Source organism: Malania oleifera, chromosome 5, assembly GCF_029873635.1.
Source record: "Malania oleifera isolate guangnan ecotype guangnan chromosome 5, ASM2987363v1, whole genome shotgun sequence".
NCBI lineage: Eukaryota > Viridiplantae > Streptophyta > Magnoliopsida > Santalales > Ximeniaceae > Malania > Malania oleifera.
Window position 1 is genome coordinate 89,573,494 of NC_080421.1, and position 23,328 is coordinate 89,596,821.

The window sequence follows — 23,328 nt, forward strand, 5'->3', positions numbered from 1 at the left end:
TTTCCTCTCACTCACTCTCAACCCACAATCCCTACCCAGCCCACCTCAACCCCTCCAGCCCCTTTACCCATTCTTTCTCCCTCTCTTCTCGACCCAGCCCGCTATTACAACCTATCAGCCCATCTTCCGCCTCGTCTCCATCTATACTTGGCCCAGCTCCCACCTCAAGCCCTAATTCATCTTCCCTCAACTCTTCAACTCATGTTTCCCCCTCACCCTTCAACCCCCCTACTGCTCCACCCATCCTCATCCCTCCTCAATCTCCCATAATCACTCGGTCTCAGACTAATTCCTCCCGCCCAAAAGTATTCTCTAATGGCACTGTACCCTACCCAGCTCGTCAATGCCTCCTCACCGCAGTTCCTATTCCGGACGACCCCTCGAGCTACACAGTCGCCTCAAAATTTTCCCAATGGCGTATAGCAATGGCTCACGAATTTGATGTTCTAACCCGCACTTGTACTTAGTCACTTGTCCCACCAGATCCGTCTTTCAACATCCTTAGTTGTCGCTGGGTTTATCGAACCAAGACCAATGCTGGCGGTTCTTTTCAGCGTCGGAAGGCCAGACTTGTTGCCAAAGGCTTCCATCAGCAGCCTGGCCTTGATTATCATGAAACATTTAGTCCCGTTGTCAAACGTTCCACAATTCGTCTCATTCTTTCTATTGCTGTGTCTCAGCATTGGCCATTACGCCAACTTGACATTGAAAATGCATTCTTACATGGAAATCTCACAGATGATGTTTACATGCAACAACCTCAGGGCTTTGTGGATCCTGCTCATCCTACCTATGTCTGTAAGCTTCACAAAGCTCTTTATGGATTGAAGCAGGGTCCAAGGGCTTGGTTTGATCAGCTCAGTTCTTGGTTAAGTGAGTATGGTTTTCAAGTTTCCAAAGTTGATCCCTCCTTTTTCATCCTCAACACCCCGGCTGCTACAATTTTTTTGCTTGTCTATATTGATGATCTTGTCATTACTGCATCAAATTCCTTAGCTATTAACACACTAATTGATGCCGTGAGCAAAGCCATTCCTGTTCGAGATCTTGGAAATTTATCTTTCTTTTTGGGCCTTGATATTGATCACACTACGGCTGGACTGTTCATCTCCCAACGAAAATACATCAACAACCTCCTCACCCACAGCAACTTGCTCAAATGCAAACCCATGTCCTCACCTATGGCTGCTTCACTCAAGCTCTCCAAATTTGATTCACCTGACTTTGATGATCCAGTCCTCTATAGAAGTCTCATTGGAGGTCTCCAATACCTCAACTTCACTCGGCCAGATATCTCCTTTGCAGTGAACAAACTTTGTCAGTTCATGCATTCTCCCAAACTTACTCATTGGAGTGCACTCAAGCGTGTCTTACGATATCTCAAGGGCACCATCAATCATGGACTATTTTTTACCTCTCACTCAGGCCCTGTTCTTCAAGCTTATTCTGATGTCGATTGGGGTGGCTGTCCAGATGATCGTCGATCAACAAGTGACTTTTGCATTTTTCTTGGCAACCATCTCATCTCATGGAGCTCTAAGAAACAAAAATCCATTGCTAGATCATCTACTGAGGCTGAATACAAATCCTTGGCATCCTCTGCCGCTGAGCTAATTTGGCTCCAATCTCTTCTCAAGGAACTTGGCATATTTTTACCCCGAGCACCTACACTCTGGTGTGACAATCTTGGTGCTACTTACCTCTGTGCAAATCCTATTTTTCACTCAAAAATGAAGCATATGGACATTGACTACCATTTTGTTCAGGATCGTGTTGCTGCCAACAGCCTCAGAATTTCTTTTTGCAGCACCAACGATCAACTTGCAGACATTCTTAGCAAGCCCCTGGTTTCAGAAAAATTCTTTCACTTTACAACGAATCTCAAAGTGGTTGACACCCCTTTGGACTTGAGGGGACATATCAACAGTTATAACAAACCCAGCTAAATTTTCCTTTTTCTGTTTTGCAACTTTCTGTTTTGTAACCATTTTTTATTCCATTCTTGATTCCCTCTGTAAGTGTATATAAAGAGCTCTGCATATGAATAAAATTAACACTGCAAAGCCACTGTTCATTGGCTTCTTTCACTCATTACCTAACCACTCCCCTAAAATAGGATATAAAAATAGGGTGTATTTTACTCATTACCTAACCACTCTCATAGAGATTGAGGTGTATTTCTTTTTCTTTTTCTTTGTTTCTCCAAGGCCTTACACTAAAAAAAGTCACATAAAAAATTGGGATGGATTTATTTTTTTCTTCTAATGTTTGATATTCTTTGTGTGTTAACTGCATATAAAAACAGTAGGAGCTTGGGCTTGATAATCCTCCCTAATTTTCCTTATAAATGCAATATCGTTGCTGTTTGGCCTTCTTGAATTGTTACTTCACAATATGGTACAAATATTGGAAATGATAAAGAGCAAATACATTATTTGAACATGAGACATTCTCATTTGATAGAGATACTCCAAAGGGGCAATCAAGTATGAATAAAAAAACAATATATATATATATATATATGTAAAAACATCACTTTTGGCTTCCTACGCTAGATATGCTCTTATAAATGAAACAAATTACTTTGCAGGTGGTATTCATGATTGACCTTTGATTTATCTAGGTATGCCTCTAGGTGGAAATCCTAGAATGGTTGGGTTTCTAAGAGGATGTATGAAGGAAGAGTGCTTTTATTCTTTTTAAGCGTGCATATTCTTCTCATTCAGGTGTGTCTTGCTACTATTTCTTTTTAGTTATTGTATATATTTAAAATATTTATAAGAGTAGCCAATAATATAGAAAAAAATAATGAGACATTCTTTGATTTGAAGTGAGGAGGAATAAAAATCATTTGGTTAGTCGGGAGGAGGAGGTTTGTTGGTCTACAACGGGCAAGGGTGTTTGTTTTTGGTAAATTGGTGTTAGAGAACATTGCTTTAATGGATAAATGGTAGTGGTGTTCTCCCTTATAGGAGTATTCCCTTTGGCGCAAAATTATTAGAAGTAAATCTAGCTTGCAAGATAATGGGGATGATACTCATTTAGGTTTAGATGTTAAAAGTCATGGACGGATATTTCAATGTTATACCGGGCCTTTACTCTGCTTCATTGCCTGGTTAGTATGGAGCTTGAAGAGCAATTTTTAAGGGCTTTTGTGCACTGCAAAAGCCCATCTACGGGGCACTCTTTAGTGAAGTGCCTCTTGGGTGAGAGGCATGTTATATCGGGCCTTTACTCTGCTTCATTGCCTGGTTAGTATGGAGCTTGAAGAGCAATTTTTAAGGGCTTTTGTGCACTGCAAAAGCCCATCTACGGGGCACTCTTTAGTGAAGTGCCTCTTGGGTGAGAGGCACGAACGAAACTAAAGAACCTCTAAACCTCCACCCTGAGTTAAAAAAGCACCTCAAGGACTATTGAGTTTGATTGCACCATATAGCAAGTGCATTCAACGAGCCCGAGTGGATACCTTAATAGACCTAAAGGCTCTTTTTTTCCTAATACAAAGTTTGTGATAGGAAAGGTTTTGTGAAGACATTTAAGGGGTTCTTTACTTTGCTAATCTTATGTCCTCTTTCGCACAATGAATCTACCCCATTCCTCATTTATTTCTCATGAGATTGGCTCCTAATGGCAATTCCATCTTCATAGGGATCATGATAGGGAGGTTTTGGAGCTCACACTCTTATCAAGTTTGTAGGCGGTTAGGCTTCCTTTTGAAAGGAGACACTCATTAATGGATGATTCTTTAGTGAGTATTCTTATAAATCTATAACTTTGTCTTCCCCACTTCACAGACCTATTTGGACGAGTAAAGTCTACTCTTGAGAATAATGCTTCTATTTGATTAGCCGTTCTAAATATTATTAACACTAACAATACACTACAGAGTAACAGGCCTTTCAGGACCTTACATATGTTCTCTATGTTTTGAGATATTAAAAACTATGTTCCTTCATTGTTTCTTTTCTCGACAGTGTGGAATAATCGTTGAGAGAGGACTGTCGAGAATAGGTGGAGAGAGGAGTAAAGATGCGCCGTCGTCTTGGTGACGAGGGAGGGATCTTGTTGGGGCCGAGTGCTCAATTTTTCAACAGGCAAGAGGATGTCTCTGATCATGCTTTGAGATAGTATTCATGTCTGACATCCTTGTAAGCTCTTGCGGCTACATGTTTCAAAGCATATATATATATATATATAAAGACATAAGAGACCATTATCTAATTATAAATAATTGAGCGAATGTTAGCATCAGTAATTGCAAAAAGTGTTAATTGCGCAAAATTGTCGACTGAAATCTATTCCCATTTGATAGAATAATACAACGGCAACCAATTGCCCTGCTGACAGTGTTACAAACGAAGATGAAACAAATAAGCATGCTTTATGCTTCTGTTTTGATGCCTGATATTTTGAGACAATCAAAGAATAATTCTCACACAAACTTAATGAAACAAGCATTTCATTAGAGGATAAAATCAATGGTTTGAAAATAAGACATCCAGAATTGGATTCCCATGTTCAATCATAAAATGAGAAATGGTTTGCAATGAATATCTAATATTGGAGGCATCATGCTCAAACTCTAAATGGTTTGCAATGAATATCTAATATTGGAGGCCTCATGCTCAAACTCTAAATGGTTCGAATAGACAATGAGCCATCGTGTTGTGTTAACCAAAATCCAATAACCCCTCAGTGGAGTACAGAAAAAGGAAAAACTGATAAAACTTGTGATTGATCATCATTCTACTAATCAAATATCATTCAGTTTAATTTATTCGATATTTATGACAACTTGTTTATCCCAAGTCATTTGAATCATCAGATAACTTGACGAGAATTTTACCTTGCACGAGTGCTGTACTCAATTCTAATGCAGGCCGCACTAAAACAGATGTTTCCCAAAAAAATGAACAAAAGCTGTATTTATACAACACATAAGAAGCTCGAAAACGTAATAACTTGGCAAAAAGAAAAAGTTCTAACAAATAGCCCATGAAACATTACTTGAATTCCTATGAAGGGCTTTAAAGAAATAAATTAATACTAAAAACCTAATGAAAATAAACCCACCCAAAAAATGATACATGACAGCCTGAAACTCCAAGACTTTCTTCTTGCTCTATGCAATGTCAGACAACATGATAAAATACATATGTACAATCAGGGATGCTAGAATGCCGTTCTTCAATTCCCAATCTTCTGAATATCTGGATCTTCCAATGTTGAAAACCATAACCCAGAAAAAAAAATCACTCCCAAGTATTTAGACAAGCCGCAAAACCCAGGTAAAAAATGGGCCATACCTAAAAATTATGGACCAGTATAATGTTAGGTTGGGAAAACATTAATTGGATGTGTCACTCAACAGGGAAAGAAATAATTGCAAGAATGTACCAGCAATTGATGCTCCTTTGATAATTCTCATCTCGGTCCCCAAGAGTTTGGCCCTGGAACACCAAACAGAAATTCTAAGGTCCTAATTTAGGAACACTTGGTACTAAAGACAGAAGCAACATTCTTATGCATTTTAAAAAGACCACACTAGACAGTTGAAGCATGCATCCAGAGTTTCAAATCAATCCTCACAGAATTTCTAAGTCTAGAGACTTGCCTTCTTCCAAGCAACTTATTCATACAGGTTTTTGGGTAATTAAAAAAGTGGACACACAGCTAAATGGCTTAAAAAATTAGGCCAGGAGTTCACACTAAGAAAGCAATGCTACGCTCCTCACTTTCTTTCTACGCTGTCTCCCACGCCCACTCCTACAGCTTCCAAGATCTTAAAATATTCATAGTGATCCAACAGATCAACTGATGACAAGAAAATAAGAATTGAGATTAGACTATTTTTATTCTTTTTTGAAACATTAGGGTTTATACTATTATTTATATTTTATTTGTTCCCTTATTTATATTTGAGTTTCAGCCTACATAAAGGCTTCCATGTGTGCATTTTGAAGGAGCTTTGCATGACCAAATATTGAGTGTCCTATTGAAGTTTGTTTTTATACTTTTATTTTCTCCTCGTCTTCCTTTGGGTTTTATATTCTTTTCCATTTAACTTTACCTTGTTCACCTTTTATTCTGCATAATTTTCCGCCACATCCCCTCTTTCCAGTCAGACCTCTAAGTCAATTGATATCAAAGCTCCACTCCAATACACTTTCACTTCTTCACTGCTCGTCACACACAACCCCCCCCCCCCCCCCCCCCCCAAAAAAAGCCATCAACTCAGTCTCCCACCAGCCAAAGCCTAGCAGTCTCCAAACCACAGTATGCAAACCCTAGCCCTCCTTTCTAATTAACTCCCCACAACCACACAGTATCCATTCAAGTTCACCACCAGAGTCCAATCAAACACGCACACAGAGAAGAAGCAAGAAAACAAAAAACCAAAAAAAAAAAAACCAACACAAAAACAAATCCAAAACAAAACAAAAGAGAGGTAGTCGCCAAAATAAAAAAGCAGAAATCAATATTTAAAGAAAACTCCGCTGCCACTGCTGTCGTCAGGATCCCCACTCTCCAGAGAATAACCACCTAGTTCTCAAAGAGATGTGAGCAACACTAAAACTCCATAGCTGCAGTCCCTGGTCTGAGAGGAAGATAAACACAGATTCATCACCAGATCTCTGTCGCCAGAAGGATGCATCCCTTGTCGTCATTGGAGATAACTGTCAAAGTTTCCCTCACTGGAGAGTGAGAATTGTGCAATGTCCAACCACAAGTCCGATGGATTGCAACCTGTTTTCTCAAAAATATATGAACCTGATCATGAATCCTTAAACCAAGACTTGTAACCACCCTTACCCAACAAAGTTATCTTCAGCCTAGCCTGACCTAACCATATCCGCTCAGGTTTATTTCTGTTATGCAATCTAATCCAAGATGAAACTAAGCTAACATCTAATTATGTCCATGCCCAGCTGAAGAGCAATAAGTAAAATTTAAATTCTCTGTGAGAATTAAAAAATTTCCTACAAGATTTCAGGATTCCAAGCAAAAAGATTGATTCCGCCGGTACCAATTTGAGTCTCAACCAAGGGTTATTGGATGTTCACTTCCACCTTAATTGATGAGACTACGCCCCTTGATGCCACATATAAATAAGTACTTATTTCTCCCATCACTAATGAAAGTGCTTATAGTAAATAAGTTGTGTTTGGATCATTGCAGGAAACTTATAAAAAATCTGTAAGATGTCTTATTTGAGTAGCTGGGAGCATGGGAGATGCTTATAGCCTTATAAAATGTTGATCAGTATATAGTCACATTATAATATCAAATTATAATAAAATATTATATTGCATTATCTTATCTTATATATCATATTAATACATGAATAATATTTTCTAATATTATATGTAAAATATATAAAACAAAAATCCATTAGTTGCCAACCATAATTACAAAAGATGGAAAATAAGGCATACTCCACGAAATAGCTAACAATAATTGTGCTGCCCTCCAATCCGAGTGAGATCAGACAACATCCCCAAAAAAAATTCCAAAAAAATGCTCCCAAAAAGAGCAAACAAATTAGCTAGGCATGAGAAGCCAACTGAGCTTTACGTATCTCTGTGTTTTTCTCAAGCCACAACATCCAAAAAAATGCATCCATTGCACAAAACCACAGAGCCTCCCTCTTTCACTCTTCCCAAAACCACTATATCTCGTGGAGCCGCCCACATTTCTACAGAACATGAGCAAAGAGCATATCAAACATGGCTTTAAATAAAGGCCGTGACCGTTACGTAACGGTTTTTTGGGTTGCCGATGCCGTTACACCCCGCAAAATCGGTGTGAAGAAAAATCACAACCGTAGTGGCCGTTACAAACCGCAACCGTTACGTAAAGGCCGCTACGGCCGTTACATAACCGCTACAGGACTATTACACCAAAAAATTTATTTTATTTTTTACTTTTTCTTCCCACTTTTCCCTCTCTTTCATAAATCATTCTCAATATACCATGTGGCAAGAGGAGGAAAAGATTATAATGAGGATGACAATGATACAAAATTTTCTATTTCTTTAAATAATCGTTAGGAAAATATTTTATTTTGATAATATTAGTAAAGTGAAATTTACGTTCTATATTTTTCAACTTCAACCATCTTTCTTTTCTAGCTATTTTATATTTTGTATTATTTGTATGTCTTATGTGTCTAATAGATTAATGAAGTGTATAATGTATTTTGTCCTATTAATTAATTTAGCACACATAAGAATTTATCACAAATAAGAACAATGAGAAGTATAAATGCGCACACACGTAATTTTTCTATCAATGGTGGTTTAAAACAAATGTAAACTCGTTGCCCTTACCAAAGAACTTAGTTACTCGAACTAAATGATCCAAAATACACTAAAACTCTTTCTAAGAAGGGCTAAAAGCTTAAAACATGCAAGTACATATGCACAAGGTTGTGCGTGCTTCAAAAAAATTCACGGTCGTTACACCCGCTTCCCGTTATGTAACATCCTCTACTCCCGCTACCCGTTACTATTATGTTACGCTACCCGCATCCGCGATTTAAAACCATGATACCAAATATTACTTGCCACCCAACAATTAAGAAAAAGGTGTGCATCAATCTCATTGGACTTGCAGCACAAGATACATATATCTAGGTTGAGAACCTTATAGCCTATAGAGCCTCCGTACCTGTGACAAGTCATTTGCCTAGTCCTGTCACGAGATAAAGAGTCCAGGTGAAAGCCTTTTCAATTTTAGTTTCATGAAGAAAAACAACATCAGGGTAACTCCTTTGAAAAACTTCCTTGATCAGCCACCTCTTTCTCACATATTCCTTAAACCTTTCACATTCTCATAACTTAACCACTTTTTTAGATAATAAAAGAAGGTATTACCACAAAGTGGTGACAAAACATATAGCCGGTACAAATCTTCCCATTTTCAATTTGTACTGATCCATTTGTTCGTAGAGCTATCTATTCGATTGCAAACATTTCTTGAATACCTCTAACAGGGAGCAAATAGACAATTCTAATACAAGCAAGAGAGGATAATGAATCCTCAAAGAAAATAAAAACAAAGACTAAAGACCACCCAAACCAAAACTGTACACAATCCATACCACTATTGCCCACCACCCAAATAAGGAAACCTCCTTTCAGTCCTTTCCCATCATAATTGATGGAACAGTGCAAGTTAGCCAATTCCCCTTGCCCCTTCCTAGCCTTAATTATGCCACCATCCAAGCAGACTACCTTTCCTTTTGACTCAGCTAATCGCATACCCTTTTTATCCAGCATATGTTGAATACAAGACAGGAAATCAGTACTTGTCTAAATTCTACTCAATCTTGTCTTCTACCTCTTCTACTTCAACATTCCTCGAACCACGAACTCCTTCTACACCCTTCATTGGAGGTGAAGACTGCAAGCATGGTCTTAAATTTCCACGAAATTGTTAAAATTTCTAATTTTCGTCACCCTCGAAATCGAAATGGCAGTCGATTTCCATCTTTGCATAATTTCCGTCGAAATATCAACAAATCATCCAAAATTTATTGAAATCTCGAAATTTTAACAAAACTTGTCAAAATTTTAACTATACGATAAAATTTCGTCAAAATTCAAATGAGAAATTTAGGAGTGAAGTGAAATTTCTATCTTAATTTCTTTTATTTATTTTATCAAAACAAAAGATTATTACAAGCACTTTTGAAATTATATCAAAAAATAAACTCAGAGTAATATTTTATTTAACCATTCATGTCTAAATTATCATTATTAATATAATAAATAATATTTAAATGATTATGAATTCCATTTGTATTAACTGAATATGTTTAATGTATATTATCTTACACATATGTTTGATACATATACTATTTTACAACTTTTCCACCTCATACAAAACATAGATGTATTTAATTTGTAATATATTAATCCTAAAAGTTACATTATTATGTTTGTTAACCATTTCTAAAATTTCACAAAGAATTCTATGTTTTACTACCAATTTCCGTTATTTTTTCAAATCGAAATCGAAATTGACATCAAAATCGAAATTTTCGTCGAAATTTCCGTACTTTTGGAGCTTCGAAATTTGAGTCGAAATCAAAATTTAAGACCTTGACTGCAAGGAATGAGCCCCTATAAAATCAAAATTGTCTTATCCATAACCAACTTGTACACGAACCTCATCTATGAGCAATCAAAATCACAAATCACATCACCCTCCTCATCTGATACGTCATACCACTTCTTCTCCAACGGAATTTCCCCACTTAACTTTCCTTTAAATCTGTTTCAACCCATTTGAATCCTCAATAAAAATATTACCACCACTGTATTTTTTGAGGAACATAAATGGTCTCCCATCTGCTCTGAGATGCTTCTCAATTGAGTTGTCTCTTTTTCCCTTACTGAAGCTTGCACCCCTTGATTCATCATTCGACTAGTCATACCATAATCCTCCATAAGTACCCTCTAACAACCATCCTCCATAGAAACCCCTCTGGTAAACTCATCTATTCAATAAATCCCATCTCCCATCCGACTGCCCAACAAAAAACATCTCTTGCTCATTCGGACAGTCCACCTGAGTCAGAAGAGAGGTACCCATAAAAATAATTATAATGCAAAAAATTAGCTAAATTATTCAATTCTTTTGCACCTTTTTTTTATATTCCTTTCTCAACCATTTTAAGAGTAACAATGACTTTCGTCTCCTGCCCTTAAGGACTCATAAACTTAATTCCAAAATCCTGCAGGATTTTTAGTGGATCCTAGTTGTCACTCATTAACCCCCTCCTTGCCACCCCGCATGAATAGATTAATGGCTATAACTCCTCCCACATTAGATTCATCCCTTGGCACAATGGATTATCATTAATTTGAAACAATTAGGAGTAAGACATCTTTTTGGGCTCCATCGTGGCCCCCCTGACATGCAAGATAGGCTCATTGCCTCATGCACAGCAGTACCCACCTCTTTATCTGGAGCTCTCAGTCATGACATCACTAGAATAACACTCGATGGAAGGGACAATAGCCAAAGACCCCTCAATTAAGTTTCCTACTCAGTCATCTGTGATCTTTAAATGGCAAACACCAATTTCCGCTTCTTCATGGGAACTCCTAGGACCATCATCTCCCTCTCATGCTGCCCAAACTGCACTCGTCCAATTCCACTGAACAATCTACGGTCCCCTCAAAATTAGGACATCAAGGTGAGAGAAAATCAAACTCATTCTCCACATTTTCTGCCATCAACTGATTCAGTAATAATCCCTTGTCAGACTCACAGACTCCCCATATCATTGTCCGACTCACAGTACTCTAGATTCAATTCTCCCCAAGATTTGGCTCCTCAGCAAGCCGCGTCGTCCCTCTCAAAGCAGATAACAAATAAGAAAAAGCTCACTGCACAGGGATGATAGGCTCTGCATCTTTAGAATCCATTTGACCAATTAGAGCAGAATCTGCTAAAGCCATTCAAAACCGAATTGTAAATTTGGGTACAATCTGAATTATTTCTTCTAGCTGACATGTCCACTTGCACAACCTCCAATCCATTCCATCTAGCTCATTAACCCTAAGGGGAAAACCCCAACTCAATCTGCTCCCACAACTCCAAGAGAGAGGCTGGCCATTATTCAGTGTCTCAAAGTCAGAATCCTTCAACTTAGAAAAAGGCCAGTCCATTACATTCTGCAAGATATTAGGCCCACTGCCCTTAAACCCAACCAAATCGGACCCATATATGTAAGGCCCATCAATTTTAAAATTTGAAGTAGCTAAGGGGTCTCCAAAATCAGATCTTCTACCCTCAACTATGGACCCTTTTCTTGTTTTATGGCAACAGGATCCCCACTGTTATGAAGAAATCCCTCATTGGTGCAATTCATACCCATAGCTGGAGGTTGACAAAGAATGTTGTACCGCCTCCACACCTGACTCCCACAGATAGCCGTCCATCCACAATTGTGACAATACAACACATCCCCTTATCCCCTCTTCCGATCATCATCCCTATAGGTAGTTATCATCTTCAACACTATACATAACTTCCATGACCCTAACACCTTTGCATCTTCTGGAACTCGAATGGAACGATTTTGACCTTTTTTTCCCTAACTTTTTGAGGCATAAGACCCTCCCCCCTTTGTTGGCCATCAACCTCGGAAGGGCAAAATCCGCCAGCAACCTTCAATAACAACCCCCCATAGAACCATTTTCTAAAACACAAAAGATCAGATCAGAACAAAATCATCTATATTCAAAATCCACTGCAATTCCTCATAATCTAAAACCACAAAGGAAGACTTCCCACAAATTCTGACAAGCACAATGAAACATATTCCAAACAAACCAAATTGAACATCTTTTTGTCGGCTTCAACTGAATGGTGAAAACAGAATCCTCAGATACCACAGTTCACCGGAGCTCCCCAGGTCTCACCAGATGTCACTCCCTATCATGGTTTTAAATAACGGTAGCGGCTTTTTGGGTTACCGCTAACATTACACACTGTGAAATCAGTGACAAGAAAAATCAAGGCTCTAGCGGCCGTTACAGACCATGACCGTTACGTAAAGGCTGCTATGGCCGTTACATAACCATACAAGACTGTTAAGCCAAAAAATTTATTTTATTTATTACTTTTTCTTCTCACTTTTTCCCTCATTCATAAATAATTCTCAATATATACCATGTGTCAAGAGGGCGAAAAGATTATAATGAGGATGGCAATGATACATAATTTTATATTTCTTTAAATACTCACAAGAGATGCATTAATTAACAATTTGAAAATACTAAATTGTTAGGGAAATATTTTATTTCGATAATATTAGTAATGTGATACTTATGCTCTAAATTTTTCAACTTCAACCTTCTTTCTTTTCTAGTTATTTTATATTTTTATTATTTGCATAGTTTATGTATCTAATAGATTAATAGAGCGTATAATATATTTTGTTTTATTAATTAATTTAGCACACATAAGAATTTATCATAGATAAGAACAATGAGAAGTATAAATAAGCACACACACATAATTTTTCTATTAATTGTGGTTTAAAAAACAAATGTAAACCTGTTGCCCTTACCAAATAACTTAGTTAGTCAAACTAAAGGGTTCAAAATACACTAAAACTCTTTCTAAGAAGGGTTAAAAGCTTAAAACATGCAAGTACGCTAATATGCACAAGGTTGTGTGTGCTTCAAAAAAATTCAGGGTCGTTACACCTGCTTCCCATTATGTAACATCCACTACTCCCACTTCCCGTTACACCTATTACCATTAGGTTACGCTACCCGCTACTGGGATTTAAAACCATGCTCCCTATTGCCATCCCTGACTGGTGAAAAATTCATTTTGTTTCGCAATCCTACATCTGTTACCAACTCTCCTAACATCAGCAAAAAGAAAACTAAATTCACAATCAAGTCTTAATACTTATAGATGACTTCATTTTGCTCAGCTTCATGCTTAAATTATTTGCATATAGTCTCTATAATTTGTGTTAATAATCTTCCACAACACAACATTTATCTGCACATTTCACAATATCTTCAATCTATCAAAATTTATTACGTAGTGATGATGTCATGGTTGGAGCAGCCATAATTCTAAATGAATACACCAAAAGTTAGACCTTATAACAGTTCTATATTGATTCGCTTCTAAAAATTCTGTGAACTAAATTTTTAAAATGTCTTCAGGAAAAATAAGAATCCATAACAGCTTGGGAAGACTGTCCAAATATTTTAAAGGTGCATAACATTATTTTTATTTTTGTTCAATTTTTTCAAAATGAATGCAGTAATGAATAGGGACAGAGCAAAAACATACCTCTAACTGCCACTGGAAATCCATTTTCAGAAGGTGGTCCAACAGGCACAAAGCTTCTATGATTCATCCCATGGTGAGGAAAAGCCCAGCCTTGGTCTGATATTCTCGCTGGTTCATGCAGTGGGCCACCATATTGACCAGTTGCATAAGAAACTCTATCAAGATTAACTGAACCTAAGGCACAAAGGGCGGAATAATACAACTGTCAACAGAAGCCAACAAGTAAAAAATATGGCTGCAAAGCTATGCTACAAGTTCGTTCAATGAAATAAAGATCATCAAGTCCAACCAAGTTAACTTTACCGTGAAACGAGGGTGCAGAAAATCTCCACCTTTCACTGGGCTCATGTGAGCCTGATTTCATTCCATCCTGGTCACTGTAGAAGTTTCCACCATCCATGTTCTGTGCAAAATGGTACCGATTAGAGTATAATGGGGGTTGGGCTTCCCTTCGTGGTGGCATTCGCTGATCTGCCTGAACATATGAAAACTGGTTTGATGGTGCAGGATGAGGTGGGCGTAGCTGGTAAGCCTTGTTACGCAAAGCAGCAGAGTCTGTTGGCTGAACATTATTCACTGAATGCATAGGTGATGGGGAGATTGGAAAACTGCTGAAAGAGGAAGAAATAGAGGGTTCAGACATCTGCATCTGCATCTGAAAATCTCTATGCTCAGGTGCATGATAATGTACGGCATCTGAGATTGTTGGGTTGATTTTTGGCTTAATTGACTGCTTTGAGATTGATTGTTGTAAGCTGTCTGGCATACTCTGCAATTGCAGGCCAACCAAAATTGCAATGAGCATAAAATAAACCCTACAGTTTAGAAGAATATGCCACACGGAGAAAAAGAAAGAAAATAATTAACAAAAAATTGTCAGGGCGCACATTTGTATCCATGTAAAGCTTTGAATCAACACCATTAGTGAAAGGATGGGATATTGCTGGAGGGGGCAGTGGAGGGGGTGGAGGAGGAGCAGCTGGAGGAGGGGACGTTGGCAGAGGAGGAGATGATGGCGGCATGTCACAGGGTAGTGGAGGGGCAAATGACAATGGAAAAAGCTGTTCAGATCGATGATGAGAAGCCTGTACAATATATACTTCAGCAACTTTATTAGTTGCATTCATTTCAACTTCATTAGAGGGCGCTACATCCTCCATTTCAAGCTCACCATCAACATCCTCCAGAATATGCCTATGCTTTTCAATAGCTGATGTGGGGATTGCTTCCTGTTCTTCAGGGGTTTTGGAATTGTGTTCAGGAGTAACGGCCTCAAAATTTCCTCCATCAGAATCACTTCCTTCATCTTCATCTTTAAGCATACGTGGCATACAGAATCCCGGAAGCTGAAAACTTGAATTGCTGAGGCAAGAAGATAAACAATTAATAAATGATAATCTATTAAAATCTATCAATATCTAATCAAGAGTTAATTCAATCAAGTAAATTCAAACCTTCCATATTCGTCAACGAGCATACCCTCCATCTCTCTAAGAGGATCATTCAAAGCTCTCTCAGTTCTTGATGAGCGCCGAGAAAAGGAACCAATGGAAGATGAAACATTAAGGGAATCAAGTTCTCGTATATGGTGCCGGATGAGAGAATCCGGAAGGATCCTTCTTTCTAACCATAGCCTCAAAACCTACTCAAGGAGTAGTCAAAACTACAGTAAGCAAGACTAAAAAAAAATAAAGAGAGATGAAAATAATTAATAAAGAAAAATAAAACACCATAAATCTTCTTTCACTTGCCTTTAGGCATTGCCTACGATTTTCCTGTGCTGTATTTCCTGGAGGAGCAGCAGCTGACAGCAAACGGGGCAGCACTGCTTGGATGATTGAAGGGTATATACCACCATCACCTGAAAATTTAAATAGAATCTCAGCATCACAGGGTTACTCATCCTCAACACACACAACCCAAAAATAAATAAATTAAATTAACTGAGGGCAAATTTAGAAATCTTGTTGCTACTGTCCCTTTGTTATTTGTTCTACCATTTTCAGCTTTTTTACTGCTATTTCTGCATGCCAAAGGGAGGAATCTAATGAGGGAGGGATTTTAGCCATTACTCCATTGAGAGGTGAGCGACAACCATGACCTGCAGGTTCTTTTAAAGGAAGAAGATATTTTTAAAAAATTAGATGAGTTGTGGAGGAATATAGGTCAAGATTTTTTTTTACTGTTTTTTGGTGGAGGGGGGAGGGGGTTTAGTTAAGGTACGAAACTATTAGTTGGAACTGAAGGGTTTAGAGGATGTTAGGAAGAGGAGGCTGATTAACGAAGTTTTGTTTGAAAATTCTCCAGATACTGTTTTCTTACAAGAGACAAAACTTGAAATGTGGATGAGGGTGGTTATATGTCTTTGGGACAGTTTGAAGATTGGAAGTCAGCTGGGGGTGTTCTTATTTTGTGAGATGTTCTTTCAATAGAATTGATAGTCTTATAGGTCTGTTTTCTTTATTAATGTCGTTGGAAATTAAAGGTAGGGATCAGAGGTGGTTCTATTCAGTTTATGGTCCTTCAAGGCCTGCACTTCGGTCTGTTTCTTGAGACAAGCTATATGCCGTGATTAGTTTTTGTCCTCCGGAATGAGGGAGGAGATTGATGTAGTGAGATTTCCTGGGGCAAGAAAAGGTTGCTTTGAGTATGCAGAGTTTTGATAGGCTTATTAGGGATTGTGGATATACTTTCAGTAAAGCTGTCTTTTCTTAGTTTGTGTGCAAAAAGAGATCAGTTGGTAGTTGCCTAGATAAATTCTTGTTTTGTAGTGGGAGGATGATTTCCTGGTCTCTCTCAAGTTTCCCTGTCTAGGCTAGTATAAGATCAATTGTAAGATCATTTGAAAACATGTGGCCGGATCATAAGTTTTTTCATACTTTTGGTTAAGAGTTCATGGTCTACAAAGAGGTTGGGAGGGTTTTAAGTTCAAGAAAAAAAAAAATTACACCTGTGGAGGCGGGTCCTGAGGAAGACTTAGAAGGACAAGATATTTTGGATAAAATGGGCTTGAAGTTGACTGATTTTGGAGGAAATGAGTGTGCATGGTGGTGGCAAAAGTCAAAAGTTGAAGGGAGAAAACGAACTAGGAAATTGAAGAGCTAAGTAAATTATGATGGAAAGGAGTTGAAAAGGGGTTTCCTTGGTTAACATTGTGTAGTGTTATTTGTCAAGGGGTTGACTAGTGTTCTTTTCTTTTGGTTTCCTTTTTTTCATTTTTTCTTATTCGTAGGGGGTTTTCTTGTTTTTATTTGGTGAACTCCTTGTCATACACGTTGTATCTTCCCTTCTTTCTATATCATATATCTTCTTCTGTATAAAAAAACAAAAAAAAAAAGTTCATGAAAAAACTAAAACATTTAACAGGTGTCTTGAAAAAATGGAATGTTGAAGTTGTTATGAAAAAAAATAGGGTTAAGAAGGCTAGCATTCAGGTGAGATTGACCTATTGGATAGAAAGAGGGTGGAAGATTAGGGGAGTTGAAGGTAGCAAAGAGGGTCTCATTGAATATGTCAGTGGACGTGATCTTTCAAGAAATGGGCAGCTGGCAACAAAATACAAAATTTAAACAGGTTAGATGGGGTGACTGTAATACTAAATTCTTTCATAGGCTAGCTGATGGTAAGGAATGGGAGTTGAGAGTAGTATCTTCAGATCCTCGGTTGATTGCAAATGAGATTACAGAATACTTTTTTCCAATTTATTTATCGAGGATGAGAGTAGATCTATGATAGAGGCATTGGAGTGGAGTCTCATTGCTGATGACCAGGTGAGTTGGCAAGAGGCATTTTGAGGAGACTGAAGTTGGAAATGTAGTGTTCAGGATGGAAGGGGATAAGGTTCCAGGCCTGCATGGTTTTACTACAGCTTTCTTTCAAGATTGTAAGGATGTGGTTAGGGTTTTACTTGATGAAGGTTTCTAACGAGTCATACTTTAATGAGGGCTTGGACAAAAACAATAATTTTTCAACTTTCATCACTCCAGTGCCTTAGAAGGATAGGCCACTGAAGTGATAATTTTCGCCCTATTGCAGAAGTGCTAGCAAATAGGATGAGTAAGGAATAGGGGTAATAAATTTCAAGTTCAAAGTGCTTTTATTGGGGGGAATACAAATATTAGATGCTATTTTGTTGGGCTAATGAAGTGGTCGAGGAATGTTCATAGGAAAAATATGGGGAGTTAATTTTCAAATATATATTTTTGAAAAGGCTTATGATCAGGTTACTGATAATTTCCTGGACAAGATTTTCATTAGGAAGGATTTTGGGGAGAGATGGGATGGTTGGACAAAGAGGTGTTTATCAAATACTTTCCAATCGGCCATCATCAATGGGGAACCAAAGTAGTGTTTTCAGCTCAAGAAGTGTTAGACAAGGGGGACCCTTTACCTCCTTTTTTATTTGTTCTTCTTGTTGATACATTGAGTAGGGCATTGGATAGGAGATTATGTGAGGAATTAGGGTGGGCAGGAAGGCAGTAATTGTGCCTCATATTGAGTTTAATGATGACAATATACTTTATTGAGGTGATCATTCTCTCTATCTCTCTCAAATGTACTTGCAATTCTCCAACTTTTTGAGGTCGTCTCTGCTTTAAAAATATATTTAGGGACTGAGTGAGATTACTACTATTAATCTAAGTATTGCAGGTATTTAAAACAACCTCCTTAGCAAGGTGTGGTATCCTAGAGTGGCCTGTTTTTAGAGGTTCTTTTGAGGGGTAACCATAGGTCTACTGGGTTTTGGGATCTAGTGGTGGAGAGTGTCAGCGCTTTGAGGGTTAGAAAGATGCTTTGTTTTCCAAAGGTGGTCATACCACCCTCAGGCTTATCTTTCTATTATCATCTTTATTTATCTGTCCATGTTTAGAATTCGGAAAGAGGTAGAGGTAGCTAGTAAAATTGAGAAAATAAAGAGATTTTCTTTGGTTGGATGCTTGGAGAGAAAAGGGGTCACCTTTTTAGTAGGGAGATTGTATGTAGATCCGAGGATGAAGGGGGTTTAGGTCTTGGGAAAATTGGTGTCTAAGAATACTGCCTTAACGAGCAAATGGTTGTGCTGGTTTTCCCTTGAGGATAACTCCCTTCAGCATAAAGTTATAAAAAGAAAATTTGGCCTACCTGTTACTGGTGGAATGCTTAATTAGGTTTAAGAAGTACTTCAGCAAGTCCTTGGAAGCTTATTGCACAAATCTATTCTTTGTTTACCCCTTATGTCAAATGTGTTGTTGGCAATGGATCCCAAATCCATTCTTAGGAGAACACTTGGGTGGGGAATTATGCGCTATTCATGTCATTTCCTCATTTATATTCTCTCCTTAGCACGTAATGTCACCATTGCTTCTTTTCTTACTTGAATGGATTTTTTACTTCTTGGGACATCATTTTTGTGAAAATGAAAGGAGCTGGAGGAAATCTTTTGATTAGAATTTTTAAGCTCTTTCCTCTTCATCATTCCATCTGGAAAGATAAAAGTATCCTCCAAGATAAAAGGCTTTCATTTAGCTGGCTGTTCTTAATAGACTTAACACGGACGATCTATTTCAAAGTACGAGGCATTTGAAGGCATTATCTGTTTGTTTCTTGTGTTTCAATAGCTCAGAATCTGCATCGCATTTATTTCTGCATTGCCCTTTCCCTTTGGAGATTTGGAATAAGTTACTTTAAGTTCTCAGGGAGAATTGGGTTTGCCCGGTCTTGGTGGACTCGTTGCATATTTTCTTTTATAGGTTTTGGGAAGAGTGGCAACAGTTCAATTTTGTGGTATTGTGGAATTTGCAGTCTTGTGCAGAGTTTGGATGGAAAGGAATGCTTATACATTTTTTTCTCGAAAGATACTTGTTCTTTGCATTGGGAATTACTGGGCTTCTCTCTGGTCTTTTGCAGCAAGTGAATCTTCTACAAGATGGGAAGACAGTTTTATTTTGATTGTAGTCTCTTCTTTTTTCCTTTAGGACAATGTTTTTTGGCTTCTTTTTTTCTTTAGAACAAAGTTCTATTCTCATTCTTTCTTCTTTAATGAAATCACCTCCCTCCTTTCTTTCCTAAAGAGCATGCAAGTAAAATGGGCAAAATTTGGAAACAAATAAATAAATAAATCTTCCATCTGTTAGGGAAAAAATTATCATTTTAGTTTGGGTTTAAAATAAAAATATTAAAATAATAAAAAGCACACATACACACATGCACACGTTCGCAGTATTTACAAATGCACCCAAAATACATCTGTATTCCTTGTAATCTTCAAAATGCAGTTGTCGCACAAAAATACAACAAATGAATTTACCTTTCAATCCTCGAGAGCACTGAGTTATAGAATCCACAAGGAAGAAGAGGTCCACTCGTCTGTGTAACCTTGATTCAGTTTCCAAATTACGGGCAAGAATTTCCAACACCTAAGTAGAGAATTTCATATAAATCAACAAAAAAGATTTAATCAGCATATAAGAACTCCTGATGCAATTTCATTGTCATTACAAGATAAAAGAAACAAATGCATGAGGTTCAGGGTAGCAGCGTTGTCTCCCCTTAATATTATAAAGGAATACTGGAGTTCAGACCCAAAATTATTATTCAAAGTTTCCACAATTTTGACTTTAGGTTGTGTTTGGGAGCACAGATTTCGGGTCTTGGGTTTGGATTTGGATTTGTGTGGATCTGAACAAAACACAATACAAAATGCAATATAATTTTCATTTTGTCCAAATTCCTGCGAATCCAAATCCAAGGTCTAAATTCCAAGCTCCCCAAACATGGGGTAGGGATTTACGAACTTACAAATTTACATAGTAAACAACAGGAAAAATCAAGTCCATGCTTAATTTTCACATACTCCAAAATGTAAATCCAGAAACTTAAGCCAATAAACCTAAGCTCCAACTAAAGGAAAACCATGCCACCATACACTCCTCAGTCTTCCCAGTTGGGAGTACAGGTATACAGCTAGCATACCCTGTTTTGAGTTTTATTTGGTGCACATTGGGAACACCACAGCGCAGTGAGGTTGTAGGCTGAGTTATGGATGATGAAGATCGTAATTGGGGTCAAGATAGCACTGCTCATGAAGATGGGGGTAAAATTGATGAGGGGGGGACTATTGGATTCACAAGGGGGAGGGATGGTAAATAAGGGTAGAAAGGGAGGGGGGAACATGTGGCGGTCAGGAAAGATATGTTATGGGAAATTGGGAAGGATGTTACTTCTTCAAACACCAAGCAAGCTAAATGTGCTCACATCCACTGGTTGGGTCACATAGGCTCAATTCAACTTGCCACAATTAAATCTATGGTCCTCTTTCCTGACACAGTGTTCCCCAGGTCTCTACCCACTGTTTCTCTGGTTAGTGTTCCCCAGGTCTCTACCCCTGTTTCTCTGGTTAGTGTTCCCCAGGTCTCTACCCCTGTTTCTTTGGTTTTGCAGGTTGGTAACATACATTTCTCACCCATCTTTTTACCTAACTCGGTATGTATATCATCATTGCCATTAAATTCAGCTATAATGTAGTTTTTCATGCATGCTTTTTGCTACACTTTGGACCTCATTTCACCGTCAAATTCAGTTCAAAAACAAGCTGCTTCCATATCTCTAAGAACCTCTTCAGCTCCCCTTTTAATAGACATTTACAAACATAGGAACCCTTGTCTAGAGAGAAAATATTTACCAATTTTATGAGTGACAAAAAAAAATAAAGGGCAAAAGACATTGACCTCCCCTAAGGTTCAAAAATTTCAGAGACCTCCCCCTGTGGTTTCAAGAGTTCTAAGGACCTCCCTTGAGGTTTGCAAAAACGACACAAACTCCCCCCCCCCCCCTTTTATATCTTGCAAAAAGACAAGTTTTTTTAGGGGATGTCTGTCTTTTTGGAAAACCTCAGGAGAGGCTTGTGGCATTTTTTAAACCTCGGGAGAGGTCTGTGGCATTTTTGAAACCTCAAGGGAGGTATCCTTCTTTTTACCAAACCTCAGGGGAGGTGTCATTTTTCCAAAAATTAAATATAACAATAAATCTTCAAATGAGACTAAAAACATGCAGGTACTAGAAGTAGAGGTTTCTTACACACATAATATAAAAGGGCTATTCCTGGGCCACAAGGCTCCCTGCTTTGCAAGGGTAGGGGTTGGGACGTCACAGAGTTTGCAGCCTTACCCATACCATGTGAAGAAGCTGTTTACTTGGACTCGAACCAATGACCAACTTGTCACAAAGGAGCAACCTTACTATTGATCCAAGTCCCGCCCCAATTAGAATGCATTCGCTTCAGTGGCTAAAGTTTATGGGACAGAATTCAACTCACTGGACTGGATTGGTCAGATCTGAATACGACTACATCCTACCCCATATTTGGATTGCAACAGGCAAATCATTCAAAAGACCAAAATATCCATTCATGATACCAGATCTGAAATCTTGGCCAGATCTGAAACCATGGCTTAGAGGGGAGCAGATCTGAGATCATGTATACATATTGCTGCCGGACCACCACGCTGCCACCATTTGTCAGGTTGCTGCACAAGGATGCCACCAACTGAGCTGGTGATGGTGGCACTGCAGTGGGTAGGCCTCCATCAGATCTTATTCATCTGAAAACATAAAAAGCAAGAGAAAGTAGCCAAAGAAGACACAGCTGCTGCTGCAGCAGCAGGTGGGGCTGGCTGAAGAAGACAGCTAGGCTAAAGCAAACATGGAGTGCTCAGAGGCCAGCCGCCACTTCTAACATGGAGGGGCGGGAGGGGGGGGGAGGGGGGAGACCACCCTTATATTCTAAGAGGGCACAACCTTGCCATTTTATAAAACTCTTGTATAATCTGCAATTGGAATATTAAAGAAAGGTAACATCAAAATTGTTAATATTCAAAAGTAAAAGAATATTATCCCACCTCAGTAGCATTACCGAACTTTGCACAATCAATTGCAATACGTGTTGCTCGACCAATGCTCTCCTTTGTCCTAGTTAATGTTCCAAGCATGCTTTCAAAGAATTTTAGAAGAGTACTTGCATCTGCATTACTGCCCCATTTGCCCACAGATTTCGGTCTATGAGTTGCTGCAGCTTCAAACTTTCTTTCATCATCTGAAGCACGCACAGTTTTCTCCTTGTGTAAATGAACAGGACTACAATAGCTATTTTTTTGAAGAAAAAAGGTGCTACTAGCTGAAGACAAACCACATATCACGCCTTGTGCGGGACAATCCACTCCATTCATCGAAGATGGACTTGATGGGATACAAGAGACCTTCTTCTCACCTGAATGGTTGACAGAAACTTCAGGTGAACAAGATATATGATGTCCCCCTCGCACAGCTGATGTTGTAACCTTCATTGAAGTTGGAGATGGAGAAGCATTTACATCCTTCTGTCTTGATTTATGGTCTAAATTCACAACCTCACGCCTAAGACAACATTGTAACAGCCATAGAGATTTAGAATGCAAAAAAAAAATTAAAAAAAATAAAAGTGCATCAAAAAGAGACTAATGGAAAAGGGACAACAGAGAT

At 38.3% G+C, this 23,328-nt stretch overlaps 1 protein-coding gene across 16 annotated transcripts in view; it reads right to left on the reverse strand.

Annotated features, from left to right (window-relative positions):
• Positions 1-3,821: 3,821 nt before the first annotated feature.
• Positions 3,822-23,328, reverse strand: part of LOC131156741 (protein HUA2-LIKE 3-like) — a 40,808-nt gene continuing 21,301 nt past the window's right edge. Inside the window, exons 4-13 of one of the 16 annotated variants that reach the window (XM_058110655.1) lie at positions 23,078-23,223; positions 22,710-22,903; positions 20,120-20,228; positions 15,585-15,694; positions 15,288-15,475; positions 14,721-15,195; positions 14,137-14,602; positions 13,834-14,001; positions 5,398-5,450; positions 4,748-5,306 (exon numbers count right to left, since the gene is read on the reverse strand). In XM_058110655.1, the coding sequence (XP_057966638.1) occupies positions 5,425-5,450; positions 13,834-14,001; positions 14,137-14,602; positions 14,721-15,195; positions 15,288-15,475; positions 15,585-15,694; positions 20,120-20,228; positions 22,710-22,903; positions 23,078-23,223 (1,882 nt within the window). In that variant the 3' untranslated portion in view covers positions 4,748-5,306; positions 5,398-5,424. Of the gene's footprint in view, positions 4,163-4,747; positions 5,307-5,397; positions 5,451-7,480; positions 7,697-13,833; positions 14,008-14,136; positions 14,603-14,720; positions 15,196-15,287; positions 15,476-15,584; positions 15,695-20,119; positions 20,229-22,709; positions 23,224-23,328 lie in introns of those variants that run through there. The other 15 variants (XM_058110654.1, XM_058110651.1, XM_058110648.1 and 12 more) reach the window with 15 other exon arrangements.